This window comes from Lithohypha guttulata, assembly GCF_036872675.1.
Source record: "Lithohypha guttulata strain CCFEE 5908 chromosome Unknown scaffold_4, whole genome shotgun sequence".
NCBI classification, from domain to species: Eukaryota; Fungi; Ascomycota; class Eurotiomycetes; order Chaetothyriales; family Trichomeriaceae; genus Lithohypha; species Lithohypha guttulata.
In genome coordinates, this window is record NW_027042753.1 from 2,262,131 (window position 1) to 2,283,358 (window position 21,228).

A 21,228-nucleotide genomic window follows, 5' to 3' on the forward strand; every position below is an offset into this window, starting at 1 on the left:
ATTCTTTGAAGGCAATGTCTACGTCCTCATCTGTGTTGATACGGGAGAGTCGTAATTCCTTGCATTAGTTTGGTGGAGCTTAGGCTTACAATCTCGGAGCAATAATGACACCTGAATATCTGGCACTCGTTCAGACCTGCTGACTGTATAGGCAGTGGTGTGCCTTGCAGTCGGCTCACAGCGGAAAGATAATATTTTGTTGTACCAGATATGGTGCGGCTTGCTCGCATGGGCCATCTCATCCTCGCATCGGACGACTTGAGTTGATATATATTTCGGATGGAGCTTGTATGATTTCTCTCCGCAAGCTGTAGGATTGCGGATCACGCAACTGCGTGCACTGTCCTAATTTCGTTGCCGGGTTTGTGCTGCTTACACCCTAATAAGTGATTTGACCAGATATCGTTTGCCTACCGAAGGCTGCAGGGCTAGAGCTCTCTTGCCTGTCAGAATGGCGCAGCCAGGCTCGTCCTCGACCTGGCAAGCGCCCCAGCCTACATTTTGGGAGAAGACGAAAGGATATGGCAACACTGCCTACAACAAAGCTTTACTTCCAGGGTTCAATAAAGCTTACGCAGTCGTGGACAAGTTAGGTGCTCCCGTTAATCGACTGTCAAACAAGGTAGGCAGCGAAGCATTTTGGCCAACGACTCTCGACAAAGAATGTGAGAAGTGCGCACGAATCCTACGGACGTTCTGCAGGGACGGATTCTACGATCAGATCGAGGAGGATGCTGCACAGAAAGCGTCGGAAGACCGTCAGGAGCGCTTCACGCCGAAAGGAAGGCAAAGGAACCTGGTTAAGATACCCGCAAAAGTTATACAAAATGCCGTTGGACTTGCTATATTCACAACAATGCGCACAGGATGGGTGCTCGGTGGAAGTGGTGGAGCGGGTGTTGTGGTTGCAAGACACCCAGAGACCAGAGAATGGAGCCCGCCGAGTGGTATACACATACAAAATATGAGTATTGGCTTCTTGATAGGAGTGGATATATTCGATAGTGTCCTTGTCATCAACAGCTACAAAGCGTTGGATGCTTTCTCCAGAAATGCTAGAGTTACACTGGGCGCAGAACTAGGAGTTGTGGCTGGTCCAGTTGGCGCAGGCGGAGAATTGGATATGGAGATACACAAAAAGCCTGCACCAGTATGGTCATATGTGAAGAGCAGAGGACTGTATGCAGGTATTGCTTTGGCGGGAAATGCCATTATTGAGAGAACCGACGAAAATGCGGTGTTCTACGGCTACCAGGTCAGTGGCGCAGACATATTGTCGGGAAAAGTTCGTCATCCACCTGTACGAGACTTCAAGATTCTATGGGACACTCTGGCAGCGGCTCAAGGCGACAACGTCGACGAAAGCTTATTACCCTCTGGAGAATCTCCTGCCGACCTCGACGTTGACTTTACTGGATCCACCTTTGGCATTCCAGCACCCGACGACGATGACCCTTATGGTGTGAAAGCCCTCGAGGCCGAAGGTCTACCCATTCGTGAAGCAGGTACGCATCTACGACCAAGTGCCGAACTCTTTGAGTTCAATCCTGCTCCTACCAGTCCAATCTACAAGAATTACAGACAGAGTTTGGATGGTTCCAGCATCAGACGAAAGACCGACAGTTGGAGGAACAGCACAACAAGTGTGAACAGTGTGACCCGAGCTACTCAAACCGCTAGCGACGAAGATATTAAGACCGATAGCAAATTCGATTCGAGATCTGACTCGATGGGAAAGGACAGCCCACAGCTTCCTCCTCGACCTAGAACAGAGCCCCCATTGAAAGAAGCATTACACGAAGATGATCCTATCCACCAGGCTGCAATATCAGAAGATTTGAAAGAGCAAGAAGAAAAGCACGAGAGCGATAAAGAAGACTTCTCAGACATAGACTCCGATGCAGAAATTGCTACAGCTGTTTCAACGATCGCTCGACCTCGGGTAGTACAGGTTGCGAAACCCTTACCACCAGCTTTGCCACCGCGAAATCCTGGCAGGTCAGCACCACAACCCTCCTTTTTCACTGTGAAGTTCAGGACAGCTCAGAATCTGCCGGAAGGTAAGCTCGTACTCCGAACGTCTATGGACAACTGGGAAGTTGATAGGAGGGGTGAAATGAAGGATGGAACTTTCTTTTTCAAGCTCGATAGCAAAGAGTTCACAGACACCTTTGAATGCAAGTTTGTGCTTCTGCCAAATCGTTGGATGCATGATCCAAATCTGGTAGTCACTAGTCCGGCGCCCAACGAAGATATTACTTTCACTGACAGCAGAGTCGTTTTCGACCCACCCACTGAGGAGGACAATATTCCTTTGGAGGCTATGCAGACAATCTCGCTGAATGAGCAAAAGCCCACGGGCAGTGTTCGATCGGACGCCGACGAGGATGCTTTTGTCTCTGTGCCACCAACCCCAACGGAACATGAAAAGTCTTTCGAGAAATTGAACGGGGCATAGAAGGTCTGGCAGGTTTCTGGTGCTCTCAAACGGCGTATGGAACGAATTCATGTCTGAGTTGGCTATATTGTTTGCTTGTTCTTCCTGAAGTTGCATTCCGAAAATGGCAGGAGAAGCGTGAGAAGTCTTTCGCTGGATGTGGTTGGACGAAGTATTTCGTGCTCAACTGCTCCTGAACCAATATTAATCAGGTGGTAGGCGTACAATGGTGAAGCCCCTGCAAGCCCTTCGCTCAGAAGGCGTTGTGATCGTTTTGACAGATCCACTCATTTTCTGGTAACCATAGCGGGAGCGCTACCATCGATCATCAGTCCGATGGACAACCACTGCAAAGTGTTCTCTTGAAAGAAGGAACGCTGCCCAAAACAAGTCAACGCGGGTTGTGGTACCATACCAAGGCATACGTGATGATGATCGTTGTTCCAGAGGTTTTCGAAGATTCTTATCTAAGAGCACACTAACGACATGCCAGCAAGCGTAAAATGCACGAGAAGAAGTGAAGTTAATCGATAGCTCATCACCTCAGGTTAGACACTCACATTGTTGTGGTCTGACATTCACCTGAGTGCTGATAGAGGGATGCCAAGAACTAGTCAAGTCGACTTGAATCTTTGACGAGCTGAGGACGTTCTGCACTCGACTTCTTTCGGAAGAGATCTAGTCGCGACTGCCACGTTGATACTCCTTGCAACGATACAATTGTCGTCATCAGGGTTGCAACTGGGCCGAGCATGGCAAGAGATAGTTGAAGGCAGGTGCCTCCCACTTCAGAAGAGCTTTTTCAACTTCTTCTGCTCCGGAAAACTTCCATCCTTTCTTTCTACTCCTCACACACTTCCACAAGCACCAATTACAGCATAATTCTTATCGTTCATCTTGGCTATTGCTCTCTTTCAATTACCCATACATTGCACTACCATACCATACCGGATCAGCTTCACTGCTTCCAGCCTGTCGTTGACACCAGTTGCTTGTCCATAGAAGACATGCACCCAAAGGTCATCCTAGCAGTTTTTACTGCTCTTTTGCAACTCACATCTGCTCACCTGCCCCTCACTTCCAATCAGAATCTTCGTTGTGGCAAGGAGCACAAGAACCACAAATGTCCTGCACAAATGTGCTGCTCTGTTGCAGGCTACTGTGGCACAACTGAGGCCTACTGTTCTGTGCCTGGAAACTGCCAAGAAAAGTTTGGCATGTGTGATAGCAACAAAACACCTAAGGGTCCTTCTCCAGCTGACTTCAAACGCATCTACGACAACAGGATCCCGGCTGTTATCAAGCAATGCAAGAAGCCAAGGACTCTCGCCTTAACTTTTGACGACGGTCCTGCAGCACGAACCCACGAAATTCTCGACGTTTTGGCTGAGTACGACGCTCGTGGCACTTTCTTTCTCGGCGGCAACTTCAATGGCCGTGGCTCAATCGATGAAGGCTGGACTCCAGTTGTCAAACGCATGATCATGGAAGGTCATCAAATTGGCTCTCATACCTGGTCACATCCAAACATGTCAGCCATCTCATCCCATGAACGCAAAGTGCAGATGCAAAAGACCGAACGAGCCATCCTCAACGTCGTCGGCAAAATGCCTACCTTCATGCGAGCTCCCATGGTTGCTTGCAACAGAGGTTGCCGAGAAGACATGAACAAGCTCGGATACCACGTTGTCAACTAGGAATACGACAGCAACGACTGGATGAACCCTCCTCCGTCAGCTGAAGAGCAAGCTCACAACCTTGTCGGTGCCATGAACAGCAAGACTGCAGATGGCAACATGTTCATCATCCAACACGACACAACTTCAAACAGTGTGGCCGTGACTCGTGCCATTCTTCGAAACCTCAAGCCAGGCTGGAAAGCAGTACCTCTTGTTGAATGTCTCGGATACTCTCTAGACAACGCTTTCCAGTTCCCAGGTTTGGTCAAATATGAAGCTAGCAACGTTATCAGTCACGGCGGCTGCCTCGTCTCTGGTCCAGGTACATGTCTTGGTCCTATACGGTTCGCTGACAGAGACGGCTGCCACAAAGCTGTATCTGCTCATCGTGGTGCTATTGCCGACTGTCACAGGGCTGCTGACAAGCTCACCACACAGCCAAGAGCTCACTGCCTTTTCGCTGAAAAGATGGTCAATCACTTGGAACGCTTCTGCAAAGACTGTGGTAACGGCAAAGGCAAGGCAAAGACTTGTGATTCGAGGAATATCGTTCACAAAGATCCTCACCCAGAGATCCTGTCCGAATTGACGCCGTCGCATGATCGTATGATCTCGGGTGCAAGCAGAGTGGCTATGCCGTTGTCACCATGGACAGTGGCAATGTCGTTATGGCGTCAAGTCTTTGGTACGTATTGAGCAACACTGTTGCTTACTGCTTGGTACAAGAAGTCTTCTTGACGACCAAGTGAAAGTGGTTGTGGGTGAGGTGGAAAACACGTCGATAGTCTATCCTTACTATCCATAGTCGTCAATAACAACAATTCTTGGATCCAGTTTGTACCTCTTCTTCGTTCTGACTCGTCAAGATGCCATGCTATTTGTAAGTACTCCAGTGAAGTGACCTTCATCCTCTACTGTTTGTAAGACTGCACACCCAGGGTGTTGGTGCTAGAACAGTGGTGATCCTGCTGTGGGCAGGTACTGCATCTGCCTCTCAGAATCTCTACCCTCGACAACCATCGACACTGTGCAAGACACGGGGAGTGCGACACGTCTGTCGCCCATCATGATTCTAGGGTGGGACTTCCTTGCCATTCCAATCCCAACACCGTCCTCGGAACGCTTCGATACCTCCATCCTTCTCACCACTACCACCCTGCTGTAGTACTTTACATAGCATTTCAGCACTGTACTCAGGAGTAAACAGCTTTTCCTTCTTCACGTTGTTCCAAAACTCCTTACTCAAGTCCGTCTTTACCGTTCCTGGATGCAGACCAACTACACACGCGTTCTCTTTCGACTGTATCTTTTGAAATAAATCACCGGTCTTAACAAGCTGGTTAACGCCAGCTTTCGAAGCGCGATAGCTATACCACCCACCAAGACTGTTGTCCGAAATGCTACCTACGCGAGCTGAAAGAAAAGCGAGAACACTTGACCTAGGCAAGCCATCGATCGTATCCAGCTTCGCAGACTTTTTGGGAAGAAAGCCGTGGAAGTGCTTCAGTAACATCATCGGAGTGAGAAGATTGAGTTTGAGCGTTGACAGGGCATTGTCGTAGTTGATTTGACTAGGTGATCGTTCTGGAAATAGTTGGCCAGACAGGAACACGCCGAGACGAAGATGGGCTTCCTTGTTGTCTTTGGGTTGGTAACGATCGCGGCAGTAGGAGGCTAGATCGGTGATTGAAGATTCGGAAAGGAGGTCGCATTGTTGCACGTCTAAGCGGTCGGAGCTGGCGTTTGAGAGCTTGAGGTCGCACAGAAGCTTGTCTTTGGTTTCCTTGGGATCTTTGGCGCGTGTTGTTGCGACGATCGGTATTGAGTCGGGTGTTTTGCTGAGGAGGTGTCTGGTCATGGCGTAGCCAATGCCTCGTGAGGATGGGGTCACCAGTATCCAAGCCATGATGGTCCGCTCTCTGAGATGCTGCGATTTCTTTGATGTATTCCTGCGCTCAAGGTCTCGGAGGCTACCCCTGATGTGTTCGAGGCATCACATCAATACAAGATCGTCAGACTCCAAAAATCGATATGGCGTGCCAGACACACTGTTGTGTTCTCCCTGAGAGACTACACCCGGGCTGATACACTCATTTCAGTCCACGGAAAACAACATCGACCGCACCGACAAGTCCGTACATCTATTCGTCCTACAAGAGCTGGATTTGAGGAAGTTGAGTGATACCAAGCTTGGGTCAATGATGACATTGCCCGAAACGGATTGCAGAAACTCTATCTGGGCGGTTGTCGATCATTCAGGAACGCGCTGGTTGATCACTTGCATGCAGTCAAAGACGACGACAGGGCCAACAATCGACTTGATTGCGGAACATACACATGTAATAACTCACAACAACGGTACAAGGACTTGAGGCACTCGATGAGGCAACAACAACAAGATAGAGGAATTTCTTTGTTATGGACGTAGGGTCGTGGTGGAAAGTCAATTTTATTCACCGAGGAGCTACAAAAGCTTCCCGATCTGCCTGAGTCTGCACCGAAAGAGACAGAGGCCACGCAACTATTTACGCAATTTAATATCTGTAATTACTCCTCAGGAAAGCATTTCTACCACATCCTCACCCAGCACCTTTTAAAGAAGTTCATCTGCGCCAGGCTCCTCCTGTAGTTCTCCTCATACCCACCATCTTCCCAGTGCTTACACTCTTCATCGATCTCCTTCTTACCACTGATTAAATCTGCATGTTCAGGCCTGACAAACTTCGTTTTCTTGACGATCTTCCACAACAAGAACATCGCGACGGCGAAGCCGAGCCCAAAATAGCTTGTAACGAATCCTTGAGTCGACCATGGAACAAATGTATCGAAGCCGATGAACAGCATCGTCAGACAACCAATCACGATCGCAAAGTATGCTGCGTAAGGGTTGAGGGGTGCGATGTACGGTAATGTGGAGTCCATCAGACCTTGTGCCCGTTTCGCTTTGTGCCAGCCAATATAGGTCCATAGCATACCGGTATAGGTGGCAATGAGGGCGCAGGTCGTGAGACCAACGAACCAATAGAATACCTCGACGGCACTGTTGGAGGAGACGAGGAATGTGACGCAGGAGATGAGCTGTACCACAAGGACGGCATACAGAGGAACACCTGACTTCGTGCACTTCATCAGGAACTTTGGCGCTTGTCCATCCCGTGCCAGGCCGTAGAGTGTACGGGATGAACTGTAAAGATATGCGTTGCCGCAGCTCCAGCCGGAGAGAAGGATGAGTGCATTGATGAGGTCGGGTAGACCGGAGATTCCTAGATTCTGGATGCCGATGACCCATGGAGAGGCTGCAGAACCGACAGCACCGTCTTCAAGTGCACCGAGTAGACGAGTATCTCGTGAAGAACAAATGATGCCAACGGCGAACTGTAAGACGTCAGTACGATTGTATTTGTTTAGATACCATGGATATTGCTAGATCGATATGTGCAAGATTGCGACTCTCGAAATGACATTAGAAGGATGATTGCTGAACTTACCACACCAAGAATATAGAATCCAACTAGACGCCAGAATATTAAACGTGCGACCTTGGGAATTGTTTTACGTGGATTGACGATCTCGCCAGCTGAAGTACATGGTTAGTCAAGTCGTTCTGGCAGGCGGATGTGAGACATACCAGCAAGTGCAATAAAATCAGGCCCTCCAACGGTGAATGCAGCATATATCACCACTGACCAGAAACCGAGAAATCTCCCCGTAGTCCCGTCCGTGTAGTAAGGATGCATGGCATTCCCATTCGTCCAGTACCGAAAGCCATAACGATCATTTCTAGGGTTTCCACCGAGCATAGTGATGAATGTGAGCAGGATCAGGCCAATGATCAGCAAGATCTTAGTCGAAGCCATAATGAACTCGCTCTCCCCATAGTACTTGACTGCCACGACGTTAAGAAGCGTACAGACAACCAATGCCATCGCAACCCATACAGCAGGATTGATATCAGACCAGTACCCCATGACAGTAGCCACTGCCGAGTATTCGACACAGACTAACATAGCGCCTGCAAAGAAATAGGTCCAGCCCATCGCGAAACCCAGTGCTGGATCGACGAAACGAGAAGCAAGCTCGAAGACAGTACCTTTGATCGGCAGATAGGCACACATCTCTCCAGTGCAGAGATTACACGGCCAGATGAAGAGGATACCCCAGAAGCAATAACCCAGTAGTAGCGACAATGGTCCAGCATTGCTCAGGACACCACCAATACCAACGAAAAGACCTGTCCCAATAGATCCTCCAATGGCCATCAACTGGACGTGTCGCGGTGATAGACCTCGTTTCGTTTCGCCAAACTTCTCCCATTGCGCTGCGCTCAGACGTCGTTCGTGAACGGTGCCATTACGAGAGTCAGTTTCTCCCATAGAAGGGACGATCACTCTCTCGTTAGCAAACGTGGTCTTACCCTCTATGCTGGCCATTGTCTCGGCAGACCAGATTCGTACCTAGGTAGATGGAACGAGGAGTGCTTGCAAAGCGCGACTTACCTTATATTCACGCTTAACCTGCGACATCTTGCTCTATATTCTGGACCAGGCTCTTCGCAGACGGAGCCAAATCAGTGGCAAGCCAGCGGGCATGTCCTCAACGTGGCAGCCATGTGGCAACGACCAGGCATGACATCCAGTCAGAGCAGGGGACGAGGATGCTATCAGATCTGCCAAGAGCTCGAAGGTAACGGTAGCATGGGTTTGTAGATAAAGCTGTGTTCAAATCCGACGGCTTATCTGCAAAGACGTGTTGAAGACCACGTTCGGCAACCTAAATGAAATTTCATCTCACAGGACTTCCGGGTCTAATTTCTTGCATCTCGTCAGGTTTTGTAACGTGAATACGTACTACTCGCTCCTTGACCTTGAGCTTGAGACAGTACAATTTCTGGATTGAAGCGGAAAGCACCCAGTGCCAAGCATCCGATAGCCTCAGGCTGCCCAAAGCGCGTTTCATGTTAGGGTGGTGAAGTCGAGCTGGAGGGCAGAAGTCTTTAATATCGGCTTCACAAGTTTCAGACTAGTAGGCGACATTCTGGTTAATCCTTATGGGATCGACCTACCTAACCTCTATACCATCTATACTATCTATCCGATCAATTCATCTATCATAAATCCAGCGCTGAATGCTATCGTATCTCATCAATGATTTCTACTATACAATTTCCACATTCCCATACCTAAATTCAGTAGATCAATGAATTATATTTTTTTTCTATATCGAGACTCTTGATTTCTCATCAATGAGTTGATATCGTATTTGCTCCTTGCGCTCCTTGATGACACATAGTACACTCAACAAGACCAGCATATCCACAGCCACGAATCCAAAGAAAGTCGTAAACACCACATCCAAGAACTTGTTTGCAAACACCGAGAAAGGGCCAATACAGCCGCCATGCCTCGTAGCATCAGCCACATTCGGACACGTTCCGTCTTGTATGAACACATTCGTATCGTCGTAGCCGCAGCATTTGAACTTGAATTGTAGCATGCTTTGCACGAAAGTGCTCTGTCTATTCCATATAGGTGTCAGATTGCGCCGTGTCTGCAGAGTCGAGAACCATATTTCGAGACCAATACTGAGAGTGAACAGCGCAGCAGCCACAATCATCCAGGCATGAATCTGAAGAAGAACGATGTTTTGTTTTCGGAACAAGGCAGGTACTGAGATGATGAAGGAGAGGAACATGAGGCCTGAATTGACCATGCTGGCGGTGAGAGGACATTCATCGAGGAGTAGGGTATTCGCGACATTGTAGAGCGTTGGATCTTTGCCGAGCTGTGCACGTGCATATAGAGGGATGAAGAGATGTAGTCCAGCACATATCAGGAATATCAAATTGAACCCAATAAACACGAAGAGTGTTTTTCGTGCCATAGAGGATTGCTTGCCAGTGCTTTCAGGTTGTATTCGTAGTAATGAGGGTTGTGTTGTTCTCGAAATTGCTGGTAAAGAGTGTTAATGAGACCAGCTCATATTAAAAGCCATGATCCAGCATGGAGGCGCTTGAAGGAGAGTTGTAGAGAGAATATGTTGGGTAGCTGTACGATCAAGAGGGATGTCGTGATGGTGAGGAGCTCGTTGTCGCAGGTGGAAGCGCGCACTGCAGCCAAGCATGTCGGGGCTTCTGTCGCGGATCCCGGGCGTCAGGAGGATACTTCAGTGACTTCTTGGCTGCGAATAGGCATCGGTAATGGTCAGACTAAGCTCGAAACAGCTTAAAACAGAGCCTAGTAACTCGTCTCAGCCTCAACTTGCGAAACTTCTTCTCAAACAAATGCCTCCTGGTCCAAGCAGTACGTACGAAAATCGATTCAATCACCTGAGGCATCTCATGAGGTTATCTCACGAATAGGAAAGACAAAAGATGATGCAAGTTTGGACAAAGAGGTATCACAGCATGCAGAGCGCAAAACACTTGCTGAAGCCATGTCTGGCACTCTGAGAAGCCTATAACAAAAAATGTATGACTGATCAACCCACTGTTCGCTTCCAATGCCACCAGATTACCAACCCTATCTACGTCTACTCGTTGTTGTAATCGTGTATATCGAGGATAAACTTTAGGACAGTGGTACCCCCTTCTGGTAAGGCTAGTCCTATTTGATGGTAGAATCCGGCCAGCTCAAATGCTCGTGCCAGTTCCTAGGGGTGAGTTCTTTGATCGTGTCCAACATGTACCGTGCCCATCCTGTCAGAAACCACGTGTCTTGTGTCTCCCCCCAATATATTAGTACACAATAATGCGCCAGGATTATCAATGCTTCTGGCTGCTTCTCGCTCAACATCTCGAGAAATGCCGGAGGCAGATTGACGGACCACACAAAGGAGGCAAGGACTGTTCCTTCGCCGCGTTTTCGTAGAATAGATGCCTGGACGAAAGTGCTGAGGAGGGCATGGATGGCTAGCGTACACGCCTGAGACCTCTCTTTGTCGCCAAGCCTGGTCCCACTGCAGGATGAGAATAGCTCTGTGATACGATCCACGTCGTCGATGTTGTGAGCTGTATGATTCTCAGCATAGTGTAGTTCGTCAAGCAAAGGTTTCAAGAAGCTGGACCGTAAAGTCTCTCTATACAACTTTAGCACCTCATTGCAACCTCGAAGGAGGTAGATCCAATGTAGCACATCTGTCTGGAAATCACTAGCCTTGTCCTTCGAGCTCGATGCGAAAGAGAGAACAATGATGATACACGAAAACGCAAAAAGAGCGTGACAGTTTGTTTCGTTGACATTGCCCAGGGTATCTTGGAAAGAATGAATGGCAATGCTCTGATGAGTAGATGCTTTTAGGTCAAACTCTGTTTTAAGGTGAGGGTTGAGGTAGCTCTGATGTAAAGCTGACACCGCCAGTAGTCCTCGTAAGAGAAAGTCATGTTTGAAGCCGAGCTCAACCGCATGCTTTTGCCATAGAGCCAGGGCTTCACCTGTCTGTTGATTTGCGAGATCGTATGCTAGTACGGTAGAAAAGTGGTGCATCAATTGAAGATCGTCTATATCCAGATCCGTGGTCTTCTTCGTGGTGACGAGATTTGGCACATCAAAAGGGTTGGAGTGCCGAATCGACCCAGTCCCATTCCTGTGCAGTGACGCTGGCGGTGTATTCGAGGCGCGATCGTTTGGTGAGACTGATCTGTTCGTCGCTTCCACTGCTCGACGTTCGTCTAGAGAGAGCTCGAAATCGCATGTGATCTGGCGTCTGTCGCAATTGCTACACTTGGGTCCAGCCTCATTGCACTATTTCATGTCAGAGGAATTGGAGCATGCTTATTCGTATATCGTACTTTGATTCTCCGAAATTTGCACTGGCTGCAGCCTTTCTTAGACTTCGTGTGCGATCTTCTTTGATGTTTTGGTGGCATTAAGTCATTGCTGAGGGCATAGAACTACGTGTAATCGACAGAAACATGTGTTCTCTTGGACGTGTTCTGGTGCAACGTGTCTATCTCAAGACCAATCTACGTATATCGTATTTGACATACTAAGTGTTTGAAAATGAGGGCTGCCTGGAACACAAGGCGCCGCAAGGCTCGAGCAGGAACTCGAAGTCCTCGGGACATGACGCGACACGTCTGCGACCAAGGACTTGCAACAACATATATCTACTTGAACCTCAGCCGGATCATTCGAACTCCCAATGGGAATTGCATTCTCAAGTGTATGCATTCCGGTAGTGCTTTGCAAGGCGTAACGACTGAGTTGCGGCGACCCGCAGAAAGCGCAGAGCCGAGTAAAGTACTGAATATGACCTAATATTCTGAAGGAAAAGGTCGAAGTAAGGTTTTCACTACATTTGCTTTCTAAAAAGAGCGGCAGCTGAGAATACGGGATCACTACCTTTTCGCTCTTCCTGATTGTGCTTTGCATGTTATAGCTGAAATCGCAAAAGAACAGTACTACGCAGGCCACAAAAATAGTGTGGTGGAAGTCTGAGGTATCTAAGCCTAGATGAGTTTAGTGTCAGTACGAACTACCAAAGGAACTTGCCAGGAAAGCAACGGCAGGTGGAGTGATCGATGGTCGATGAATCAGCCGGCCCAGCAGCTGCAGCAACTCAGAGAGCTGAAAAGAACGTGTCGCGAAGGGCAAAAAGAGAGCTAGTGCATTAGTGTCAACTAGCTTGAGCCTCTTCCACAGAGTTCACTGAGAGCTGTGATCATGTATGTTTCGTTGTTAGGACATGAGGCTGGTACGGCAGAGAGGATAGCTTTATACATCTCCAATAATCACGTTGAACGTTGAGTGAGTTGAGACGATCAGAAGTTTAAAGGCAATCAAGTCAAAACTGCTGGCTTGTCGGTCAGGACACCAAGTGGACGTAGAGCCACAAGCTGACAGGTAGGACTGGCCAGCGCTGATCCACTCGATGCGTGTGATCACCAATCACGAAACCTGAGATGGGGACAAGATCCTCCTCTCATGTCCTTAAGAAGTTTGGGGTCGCCCTCTTTCTCTTTCCTCTTTCAGTCTTCCTCACCTTACTCTTTTCTCTCTGCGTGTGGCCTCGACGTGTGCTTTTTGAACACAACAGCATATCGGAAGGTCGTTCATTGCCCTTGCTTTTCGCAAAGCACTGCCAATCTAGCACAACCGAAATCTCGGGTTGCCATCGGCTTTCGCTGCTTGTTCACTCTTCAACTTCGGGTAAGTTCGTGATTCTTTATACTCTGCATCGTCGGTCGTGGCCCTTTTCGATCAAGCGTGTGTTGGTGGAGTTTTTCCTTATGCCGCCTACCCCAGCAGCACTGCCTCTATGAGGATCTGCAGGAATCAAAGCATCACTTTATGTCTCGATGCACGTCATATCAACACAAACAACAAGCAGCACCAATTCGCAGAAGTGCAGTATGCAAAACACGTTCGTTCTACGAGTGACTGGACGCCAAGCGAGAGGTCACGTGTGTCTGCCTTACTCAACGCGTCGCTCTTTCCAAAACCATTTCGGTTATCTGATCTTTCTTATTATCGACGCAAAGAATTCTTCTTGATCTCGTGGCTTGTGTTCGAGTCAATAACTGACATAGAAGATTAGTGTCCATCGATCATATCAATCCCCTGAAAAGTTTCTCTTTTGAGACAATCCCGAGAGATCCAAGCTAGTACGATCAGGGTAAGTCATCACTGACGCACTTACTTAATACGGCCTCACCAACTAACCCATTCAGATGGCTGACCAAATTGACCAATCCGGTCTCGATCAACCTTCCCCAGGTGATGACCTTCAGGGTAATGGTGTCGATTCTCGTGGAACCAAGCGACAGCGCACATCCATGGCTGGAGATGATGACGATGACGATGATGAGAAGGGTGGCCGAGAGCGACGCAAGATCGAGATCAAGTTCATTCAAGACAAGTCTCGACGACACATTACTTTCTCGAAACGTAAGGCTGGTATCATGAAGAAAGCGTACGAACTTTCGGTCCTCACTGGCACCCAAGTCCTCCTTCTGGTTGTTTCTGAGACTGGTTTGGTTTACACATTCACTACTCCAAAGCTCCAACCACTAGTAACCAAAGCTGAGGGCAAGAACCTTATCCAACATTGCCTCAATGCCCAAGACCCAGCTGGCAACGAGAATGGAGTCGACGATGGTGTCGATGCTCAGTCTCCAGACGATGTCCCTCAAATGCCACAACCACAACACAACATGCAGCGAGGTGCTCCTCCGGGCGGTTATATGACACCTGAACAGCAACAACAATATTATCAACAGTTACAGCAACAACAGATGCCTGCTCAGTATGCTGGCATGCCGCAGATGCCTCAGCATCAGCGAGCTTAAGGGGTAGGCGGCGATTAATAGTTTGGTGTGGACCGAGGCTGTTAGATCACTTTGCAATCGATTAAACGGGACATATCAGAATCAGAAATGCGAAGTGATCTGGCGACGTGGCGTAAGTGGGGCTTCTAGGCGCAATACTCTTTACTACTATGACTGCGGATGTTCGCATTCGGGCTATTTCTATCTCAGGCGATAACCGTATCAGACAAAGTCTACCAATTGATTTCTGAAGAGGTACAATGCGATGAGATCCGTGATCAAGGGTTTGCTCGTTCATGAGATGAATGATAACAGGGGCAAGAAGCAATGAGTATATTAAAGACTGATCCTGACTCACCTCTTCAACTTGCTTGTGTCGTGAACCACGTTGCCCCAACTCAAGCCACATGAGATGGGCTGGCTGAATAGCTTTCGCCACTTGAAGGTTGTATTGCATATGTTCCTTCTGGTGCACTTCTTTTCGTGGCTTGTGTGCATTCATGGTTGCTGAAGTGAAGGAAGGTGCAAGTCTTTTCGTCCGCTTCTGGTTCCTGCATATGTAACGATTCTTTCTCGAACATCTCCGCAAGCCTTGCTTGAATGGTGTTCCCGGCAGACAACGCGTGTCCATAACGGGCGCCTCGCTGTTACCGGGTTCACTAGGGACTTTTAGAAGTAAAGAATTTGATGAGCTGTCCCTAATAACCTAGTCAAGTGAGTATTATCTAGGCAAAAGTAGTCATCAATACCAACAGCGGGTGGAGGCTTGGTGAGGAAGAAAGTCAATCTATTTCTGCTTCAGTGGCCAGCTAAACCACTAGCGATATATGTGTTTGCAAGCAAAGACATCGCTATGCCTGGCTCTTCGAATTTAGAATGAGAGCCACAATCAGGCCGTAAAGACCTAGTACTTCTCCGAAAATCAATATCAGTACCATGCCAACAAATATCCTTGACTGCTGCATGTAACATCTTACACCCATATCTCCCACTATGCCAATAGCGTATCCGGCGGCTAAACCAGAAAGGCCCACGCTTAGACCAGCAGCAAGATGCATGAAACCAGTGAACAAGCTGTAAGATTCGGGAGGTGGCGCCATGTCTCCAGCAATAAGAACGGCGATAACGAGAGCGTAGACAGCAATGATACCAGACATGACGACGGGGATGAGAGACTGCGCAAGATTAGCTCCCTGACGTCCATATCTTCTGTCTTCAGTATACGGACCTTCATAATAAGATCAGGTCTGTAAGTACCAACTCCAGCAATACCGATGCCTGATTTCGCGGTACCGTAAGCTGCACCAAGGCCTGTTCCTGACTTAGTATCTTCACGAACTTAGAGCACTTTTTTTACTCACACCCGAAGATCATGGCTGATGCAATGCCCATCTGAGATTTGGTCAGACACTCTCACGTATAACAGCTCTTCAACCCACCATGCCAAAGAAAGGAGCAAATTTGGGGGACAGCTCACTGCCCACATCCGCCATCGTACTTGCCATCGTTCAGGTAGAGGTTCGATTCGTGGTGTGAAGAGTAGTACAGCGACGTTCGTGTATATATGAGGCTCGTAGACTATTGTGTATGGCCACAATCAGGCGGGTGTGATGTGTCCGACAAGTGGTGATAGAGGCAGATGGCCAAACTTGAAGCAATTCAATATGGATCCTGATATCATGCAGCGCAGCTTCAAGCCTATCCGACTCGCTAAGGACAAGGAAAGTTAAGCGGCTCAGGTGCGACACTCTGGGTTTGTCCAGGCTCAGGAAGGTGGCTTGCAGCAGGGCCGAAGGCTCCAATTGGATCATCGTACTAATCGAGCCTACATGCACCTCAGATATCTTTCTTAAGCTTGCAGTTCAGCGCGCATCTACACCTCATCCTTGTCTTGATCTATCTTACTTGAATGTGTGCATATACTCAGCCCGTCAATATCACGCCGCCATGATTGTGTAGATTTTTGCCATGAACAGCTGACGACGACAAAGCCATTTCCCGCCCACCCACATCCTTCGTTCCTCGACTTCTCAAACTGCAGGCCTCGACATACAACCGCAACAATAAACCTTTGTACCACTTCGCCAGCTACTACGTACACTGCATCGTGCAGGATTAAATCCCTAATCGCAAGAGCCTAGCCGAAGAGGGGAAACACCAACTGCGCATCTGCCTGATCCTCGCACATCCTAAGGACCTCGAATGCGGTCACTGGCTCAATCCGTGAAGGCTCGATGACAACCCTCGGCGTACTAAAAAATTGTCCAAGAGCATCCCATACCTAACATTGTTGACCTCTCCTCCTACCACCCGGTCTGGCCACCTCTTGATTGAGTATGGCGGATTTCGGTACGCAGAACAACCGACCTTATGGCGCACCTCAAAGAGCACCGAATTATGGTGTGAGCGGGCGAGATGCTGCCTTTGCAAACGTGTTCGGTGGTCCTCCTCCTCCGAGATCTCAAACCATGACCTCTCAGACTCAAGACTACTTAGCAGAACGAGCCCCAAGCCTGACCTCTCACTCTTCAACAACCATGTCACCGAACGGCATCTCACCTCAGCGAGAACGTCCTCCACAAAGACAGTATGATAGACCTGGGCCGAACGGCTACCGGATACAGCCTGGCGCAGTTCAGCCCAATGGGTTTGGCCCGCCGCGTCCGCCTCAACCGAACATGCCAACAGTATTTAACGACAGAAGAGGTTATCCACCTGGCCAGATGATGGACCCTAACAACATGGGCTCTATGCCACCCTATCAGCAGAAGCCAGGTCCAAATAGGGTGCCGCCACCAGCCCTGAATAATGATCCATACCGTTCTCGTTCCATGGTCCGCCCTGGCGAGACGCCCCTCTCCATGTACAGGCCACCACCACCAGGCTTTCAACCAGGAACTGCTGGTTACAATCGACAACAACCCTACGCAGGTGCGCAAGGTCCATCTGCTATGACAGCCCAAGGAAGGCAGATTCCCCAGCGCATGGGTGATGAAAGAGCCATGACAATGGGCAACTACATGGGCGACAGAGACCACACACAATTGACCAGTGGGAGAATTGTACCTGGTAGAAGGCGCGAGTCCGAAAGCGATCCTTTCATGGAACGAAGCGCTACATTCACTTCCTCAACTATTGCGAATTTACCGCACCACATCCCGGCAAAAACGAGGCGTCCGAGCGAAGGTAGTATTCCTGCTCGCACAGTCTCCGCAGCTAGCGGTCACAGCATCGAATCCAATGCGTCGACGGCCGTCGACAGCAGGACCGGAAGCCTGAAAGATCGCCCTCAACACCCACAGCATTCTTCGAGTGGATCGACCACACAGACAGTCGTGCAGAGGCGCTCACCTCTGGTCTATCCCGCATTACTCTCGCGAGTGGCCCAGGCATTTCAAGAAAGAATAGGTCTGGGCGAACGCAGCAAAGATGATATCTCTTACAAAAACGCCTTCACTGGTGCCGAGGCTGTTGATTTGATTGCCTATATCATCAAGACCACTGATCGCAATCTTGCCCTTCTTCTCGGACGAGCCCTGGACGCTCAGAAATTCTTCCATGATGTTACCTATGAGCATCGACTTCGGGACGCTCCTGGAGAAGTGTATCAGTTCCGAGAGACTATGGGAGAGACGGCTACCTCTGCTGATGTGAATGGCGTATTTACTCTACTTACTGAATGTTACTCCCCAACATGTACAAAAGATAATCTATGCTACTCGATAGCTTGTCCGCGGAGGTTGGAACAACAGGCGAGGCTCAACATGAAACCGGAACCTGGGCTCAAGCACCAATCTTCGAAGGGAAGTTTGCACGATGGCGATGACGAAGACATCAAGTTGTGGATCACCAATGTACCAAAAGACATTTCTGAGAAGCTTGACGACAAGGAAAAGAAACGGCAGGAAATCATCTTTGAGATCATGTACACCGAGAGAGATTTTGTTAAAGATCTGGAATATCTGCGTGATTTCTGGATTCGACCACTACGCGGGTCAATACCTGGCATGATATCACCCATCAAGGAGGAGAAGCGCGAAAAATTCGTGCGCACAGTCTTCGGCAATTGTATGGATGTCTTGGCTGTCAATTCTCGTTTCGCTGAAGAACTGTCTAAGCGACAGAAAGAGGCGTACGTGGTCCACAGCATCGGTGATATCTTCTTGAGATGGATTCCCCAGTTTGACCCGTTCATCAAATATGGTGCAAACCAAATGTATGGTAAATTTGAGTTCGAAAAAGAGAAGGGCTCGAACCCGACGTTTTCGAGGTTTGTGGACGAGACTGAAAGATTGAAAGAATCTCGGAAGCTCGAACTTAATGGATATCTGACAAAACCAACGACACGTCTAGCAAGATACCCTCTTCTGCTGGATGGTGTATTCAGGTACACGAAAGACGGCGACCCTGACAAAAAGGACATACCGAAAGCCATCTCAATGATAAGAGACTTCTTGGCTCGAGTGAACGCAGAAACTGGAAAGGCCGAGAACCATTTTAACCTGATTCAACTCAACCAACAACTAAAGTGGAACCCTGGAGAATATACCGACTTGAAATTGACAGAGGAGAATCGTGCAATCCTGACGAAGATGAGCTTCAAGAAATCACCGACGGACAACGCTGAAGTGCAAGTCTATCTCTTCGATCATGCAGTATTGATGTGTAGAATGAAGACCATCAACAAGCGAGAAGAGCTTCGAGTGTACCGTAAACCCATACCTCTTGAATTACTTGTTATTGCCGAAATGGACCAGGTGATACCTAGGCTTGGAATTGGCAAGCGAACATCCTCCAATCTCTTACCAGGAACACGAACCAATACGCCTGCTGGTCAAAAGGAGGTCTTCTCAATCACCTTTAGACATCTCGGCAAAGGTGCTTATGAACTTCAATTATATGCGTCATCGCATACGCAGCGCAAGAAGTTCATCGAAATCGTCGAAGCACAGCAGAGCAAGCTTCGCGAGAGGAGTAGCAATTTCTACACAAAGACGATTTTATGTGAAGCATTTTTCAATGCGCAGAACCGTGTCAATTGCCTTGTACCAACTGACGGTGGTCGCAAGCTCATCTATGGTACTGATAATGGTATCTACCTTGCAGACCGCTGGCCCAAGGACAAGACTATCAAGCCGAGAAGAATATTGGACGCCACACAAGTCTCGCAGATAGATACTCTTGAGGAGTATAGATTGCTACTGGTCCTGGCGAACAAGTCTCTCCTCTCATATCCATTCGACGCCCTTGACGCACAAAATCAGAATCCTCTCGCCATCCGGCCGAGGAAAATTCAAGGTCATGCAAACTTCTTCAAAGCTGGAATAGGCCTCGGACGTCACCTGGTATGCTCTGTTAAGACCTCAGCACTTTCAACGACCATCAAAGTATATGAGCCTTCCGATGATGTTACCAAGAGAAATAATAGAAGCGGCATTGGTAGAATGTTTGCCGGTGGTCAAGACGCGTTGAAACCATTCAAAGAATTCTACATTCCCGCCGAATCATCCTCTGTCCACTATCTACGAAGCACGTTGTGCGTTGGATGTGCGCGAGGCTTCGAAGTCGTGTCCTTGGAGACTACAGAGCGTCAATCACTTCTGGATCAAGCCGATACCTCGTTAGATTTTGTGACGCGAAAGGAAAACGTCAAGCCTATCCACATTGAGCGCCTCAACGGAGAGTTCCTGCTGAATTATTCCGACTTCTCTTTCTTTGTCAACAGAAACGGTTGGAGAGCAAGGCAGGACTGGAAGATACAATGGGAGGGCACCCCACAGGCCTTTGCATTGAATTATCCCTATATTTTGGCATTTGAGCCAAGCTTCATTGAGATTAGACATCTCGAAACAGCGGAGTTGATTCACGTGATGACAGGGAAGAATGTTAGAATGCTTCACAGCAGCACTAGAGAGGTATGCCACAATCCTTCATCCAAGGGGTGTCTTTATGCTAACGAAGACCATAGATACTGTATGCATACGAGGACGAGAATGGCGAAGACGTCATTGCTAGTCTAGACTTCTGGAGTAAGGCACAGCAAGCGTAGAGTGCAGCACTTCCACAGGAGACGTTTGCGCCACCAGATGAAGACAACAACAACGAAGCGAGTCTTGCAACCAGCTCAGGTGGCTTAGACGGCCGTTCCTACCAAGAAATGTCCAGGTTCACCGCCGACTAGCTCGTCTTTTTGGCAAGCCAAAAGCCGACGTCTTGAACACTGATGCTCACCCAAGAGCTTCTGGTTACAAAATTGACGCTAGGTTGTACGGTCAAGCTGCCATACGTTTACCGGATTCGAAACGCCTCGCCCTGTCCAGAACGGCTATGACGCGGTATTACTGACAGCGTGGCTCTTGGATTTGTTGATTAATCAAATGTTCAACAGCAGTCTCTCGTAGCAACAAGCTTGCTGACAGCGCTTTCCCATAACCGGGACAGGCTAGGAAAGCGAGACGATGTCAATGCCGCGGATGATTTCATGTCAAGCAGCCTCGGCACAGGAGGGCGACGTCGAGGACACAATGTATCCGAGGCAGAGGGTGTGGAAGACGCGAAGAGAAACACAGAGTAGCGTGCCTTCCAGCTGCTTTATGCGTGAACTGTTCTGAAGCAGTTGAAGTGGCTCCAGGCGAGCTGTTTGGGGATGAAGGCAGAATGTGATGTAAAGTATTTGAGCTCCCATCAGCTTGAACCACCAGTATTGTTCACAATCCAATACTACTTCAAATCCTTTGGCGCTTAGATTGTCCACTCTTTGTCTCTCCTTCTTGCTGTGTTCTGTTTACCGCGATGTGGTCCACGAAATTGTTTTTGTCGGATTGAATGCATGATTAGGACTACGTCAA

General features: G+C 48.6%; 8 protein-coding genes across 8 annotated transcripts; 4 read left to right on the forward strand and 4 right to left on the reverse strand.

The window, feature by feature from the left end:
• Positions 1 to 451: 451 nt before the first annotated feature.
• LTR64_005970 (uncharacterized protein) lies at positions 452 to 2,458 on the forward strand (the record flags this gene model as incomplete). Its single annotated transcript, XM_064900305.1, has 1 exon — positions 452 to 2,458. One exon carries the CDS (start codon positions 452 to 454, stop codon positions 2,456 to 2,458), a length of 2,007 nt encoding a protein of 668 aa, XP_064753617.1.
• Positions 2,459 to 3,654: 1,196 nt separating this feature from the next.
• LTR64_005971 (uncharacterized protein) lies at positions 3,655 to 4,812 on the forward strand (the record flags this gene model as incomplete). The annotated part of the gene is made up of 2 exons (XM_064900306.1): positions 3,655 to 4,071; positions 4,135 to 4,812. 2 exons carry the CDS (start codon positions 3,655 to 3,657, stop codon positions 4,810 to 4,812), a joined length of 1,095 nt encoding a protein of 364 aa, XP_064753618.1.
• Positions 4,813 to 5,188: 376 nt separating this feature from the next.
• LTR64_005972 (uncharacterized protein) lies at positions 5,189 to 6,022 on the reverse strand (the record flags this gene model as incomplete). The annotated part of the gene is made up of 1 exon (XM_064900307.1): positions 5,189 to 6,022. The coding sequence occupies one exon, from the start codon at positions 6,020 to 6,022 to the stop codon at positions 5,189 to 5,191; it is 834 nt and encodes a 277-aa protein (XP_064753619.1).
• A 662-nt stretch (positions 6,023 to 6,684) lies between these two features.
• Positions 6,685 to 8,639, reverse strand: LTR64_005973 (uncharacterized protein; the record flags this gene model as incomplete). Its single annotated transcript, XM_064900308.1, has 4 exons — positions 6,685 to 7,491; positions 7,605 to 7,693; positions 7,745 to 8,570; positions 8,613 to 8,639. 4 exons carry the CDS (start codon positions 8,637 to 8,639, stop codon positions 6,685 to 6,687), a joined length of 1,749 nt encoding a protein of 582 aa, XP_064753620.1.
• A 691-nt stretch (positions 8,640 to 9,330) lies between these two features.
• Positions 9,331 to 9,825, reverse strand: LTR64_005974 (uncharacterized protein; the record flags this gene model as incomplete). Its single annotated transcript, XM_064900309.1, has 2 exons — positions 9,331 to 9,741; positions 9,784 to 9,825. The coding sequence occupies 2 exons, from the start codon at positions 9,823 to 9,825 to the stop codon at positions 9,331 to 9,333; spliced, it is 453 nt and encodes a 150-aa protein (XP_064753621.1).
• Positions 9,826 to 13,783: 3,958 nt separating this feature from the next.
• MCM1 (transcription factor of the MADS box) lies at positions 13,784 to 14,401 on the forward strand (the record flags this gene model as incomplete). Its single annotated transcript, XM_064900310.1, has 1 exon — positions 13,784 to 14,401. One exon carries the CDS (start codon positions 13,784 to 13,786, stop codon positions 14,399 to 14,401), a length of 618 nt encoding a protein of 205 aa, XP_064753622.1.
• Positions 14,402 to 15,269: 868 nt separating this feature from the next.
• Positions 15,270 to 15,537, reverse strand: VMA11 (v-type proton ATPase 16 kDa proteolipid subunit 2; the record flags this gene model as incomplete). The annotated part of the gene is made up of 2 exons (XM_064900311.1): positions 15,270 to 15,284; positions 15,358 to 15,537. 2 exons carry the CDS (start codon positions 15,535 to 15,537, stop codon positions 15,270 to 15,272), a joined length of 195 nt encoding a protein of 64 aa, XP_064753623.1.
• A 1,179-nt stretch (positions 15,538 to 16,716) lies between these two features.
• Positions 16,717 to 20,429, forward strand: ROM2 (RHO1 GDP-GTP exchange protein 2; the record flags this gene model as incomplete). The annotated part of the gene is made up of 2 exons (XM_064900312.1): positions 16,717 to 20,295; positions 20,349 to 20,429. 2 exons carry the CDS (start codon positions 16,717 to 16,719, stop codon positions 20,427 to 20,429), a joined length of 3,660 nt encoding a protein of 1,219 aa, XP_064753624.1.
• Positions 20,430 to 21,228: the final 799 nt, after the last annotated feature.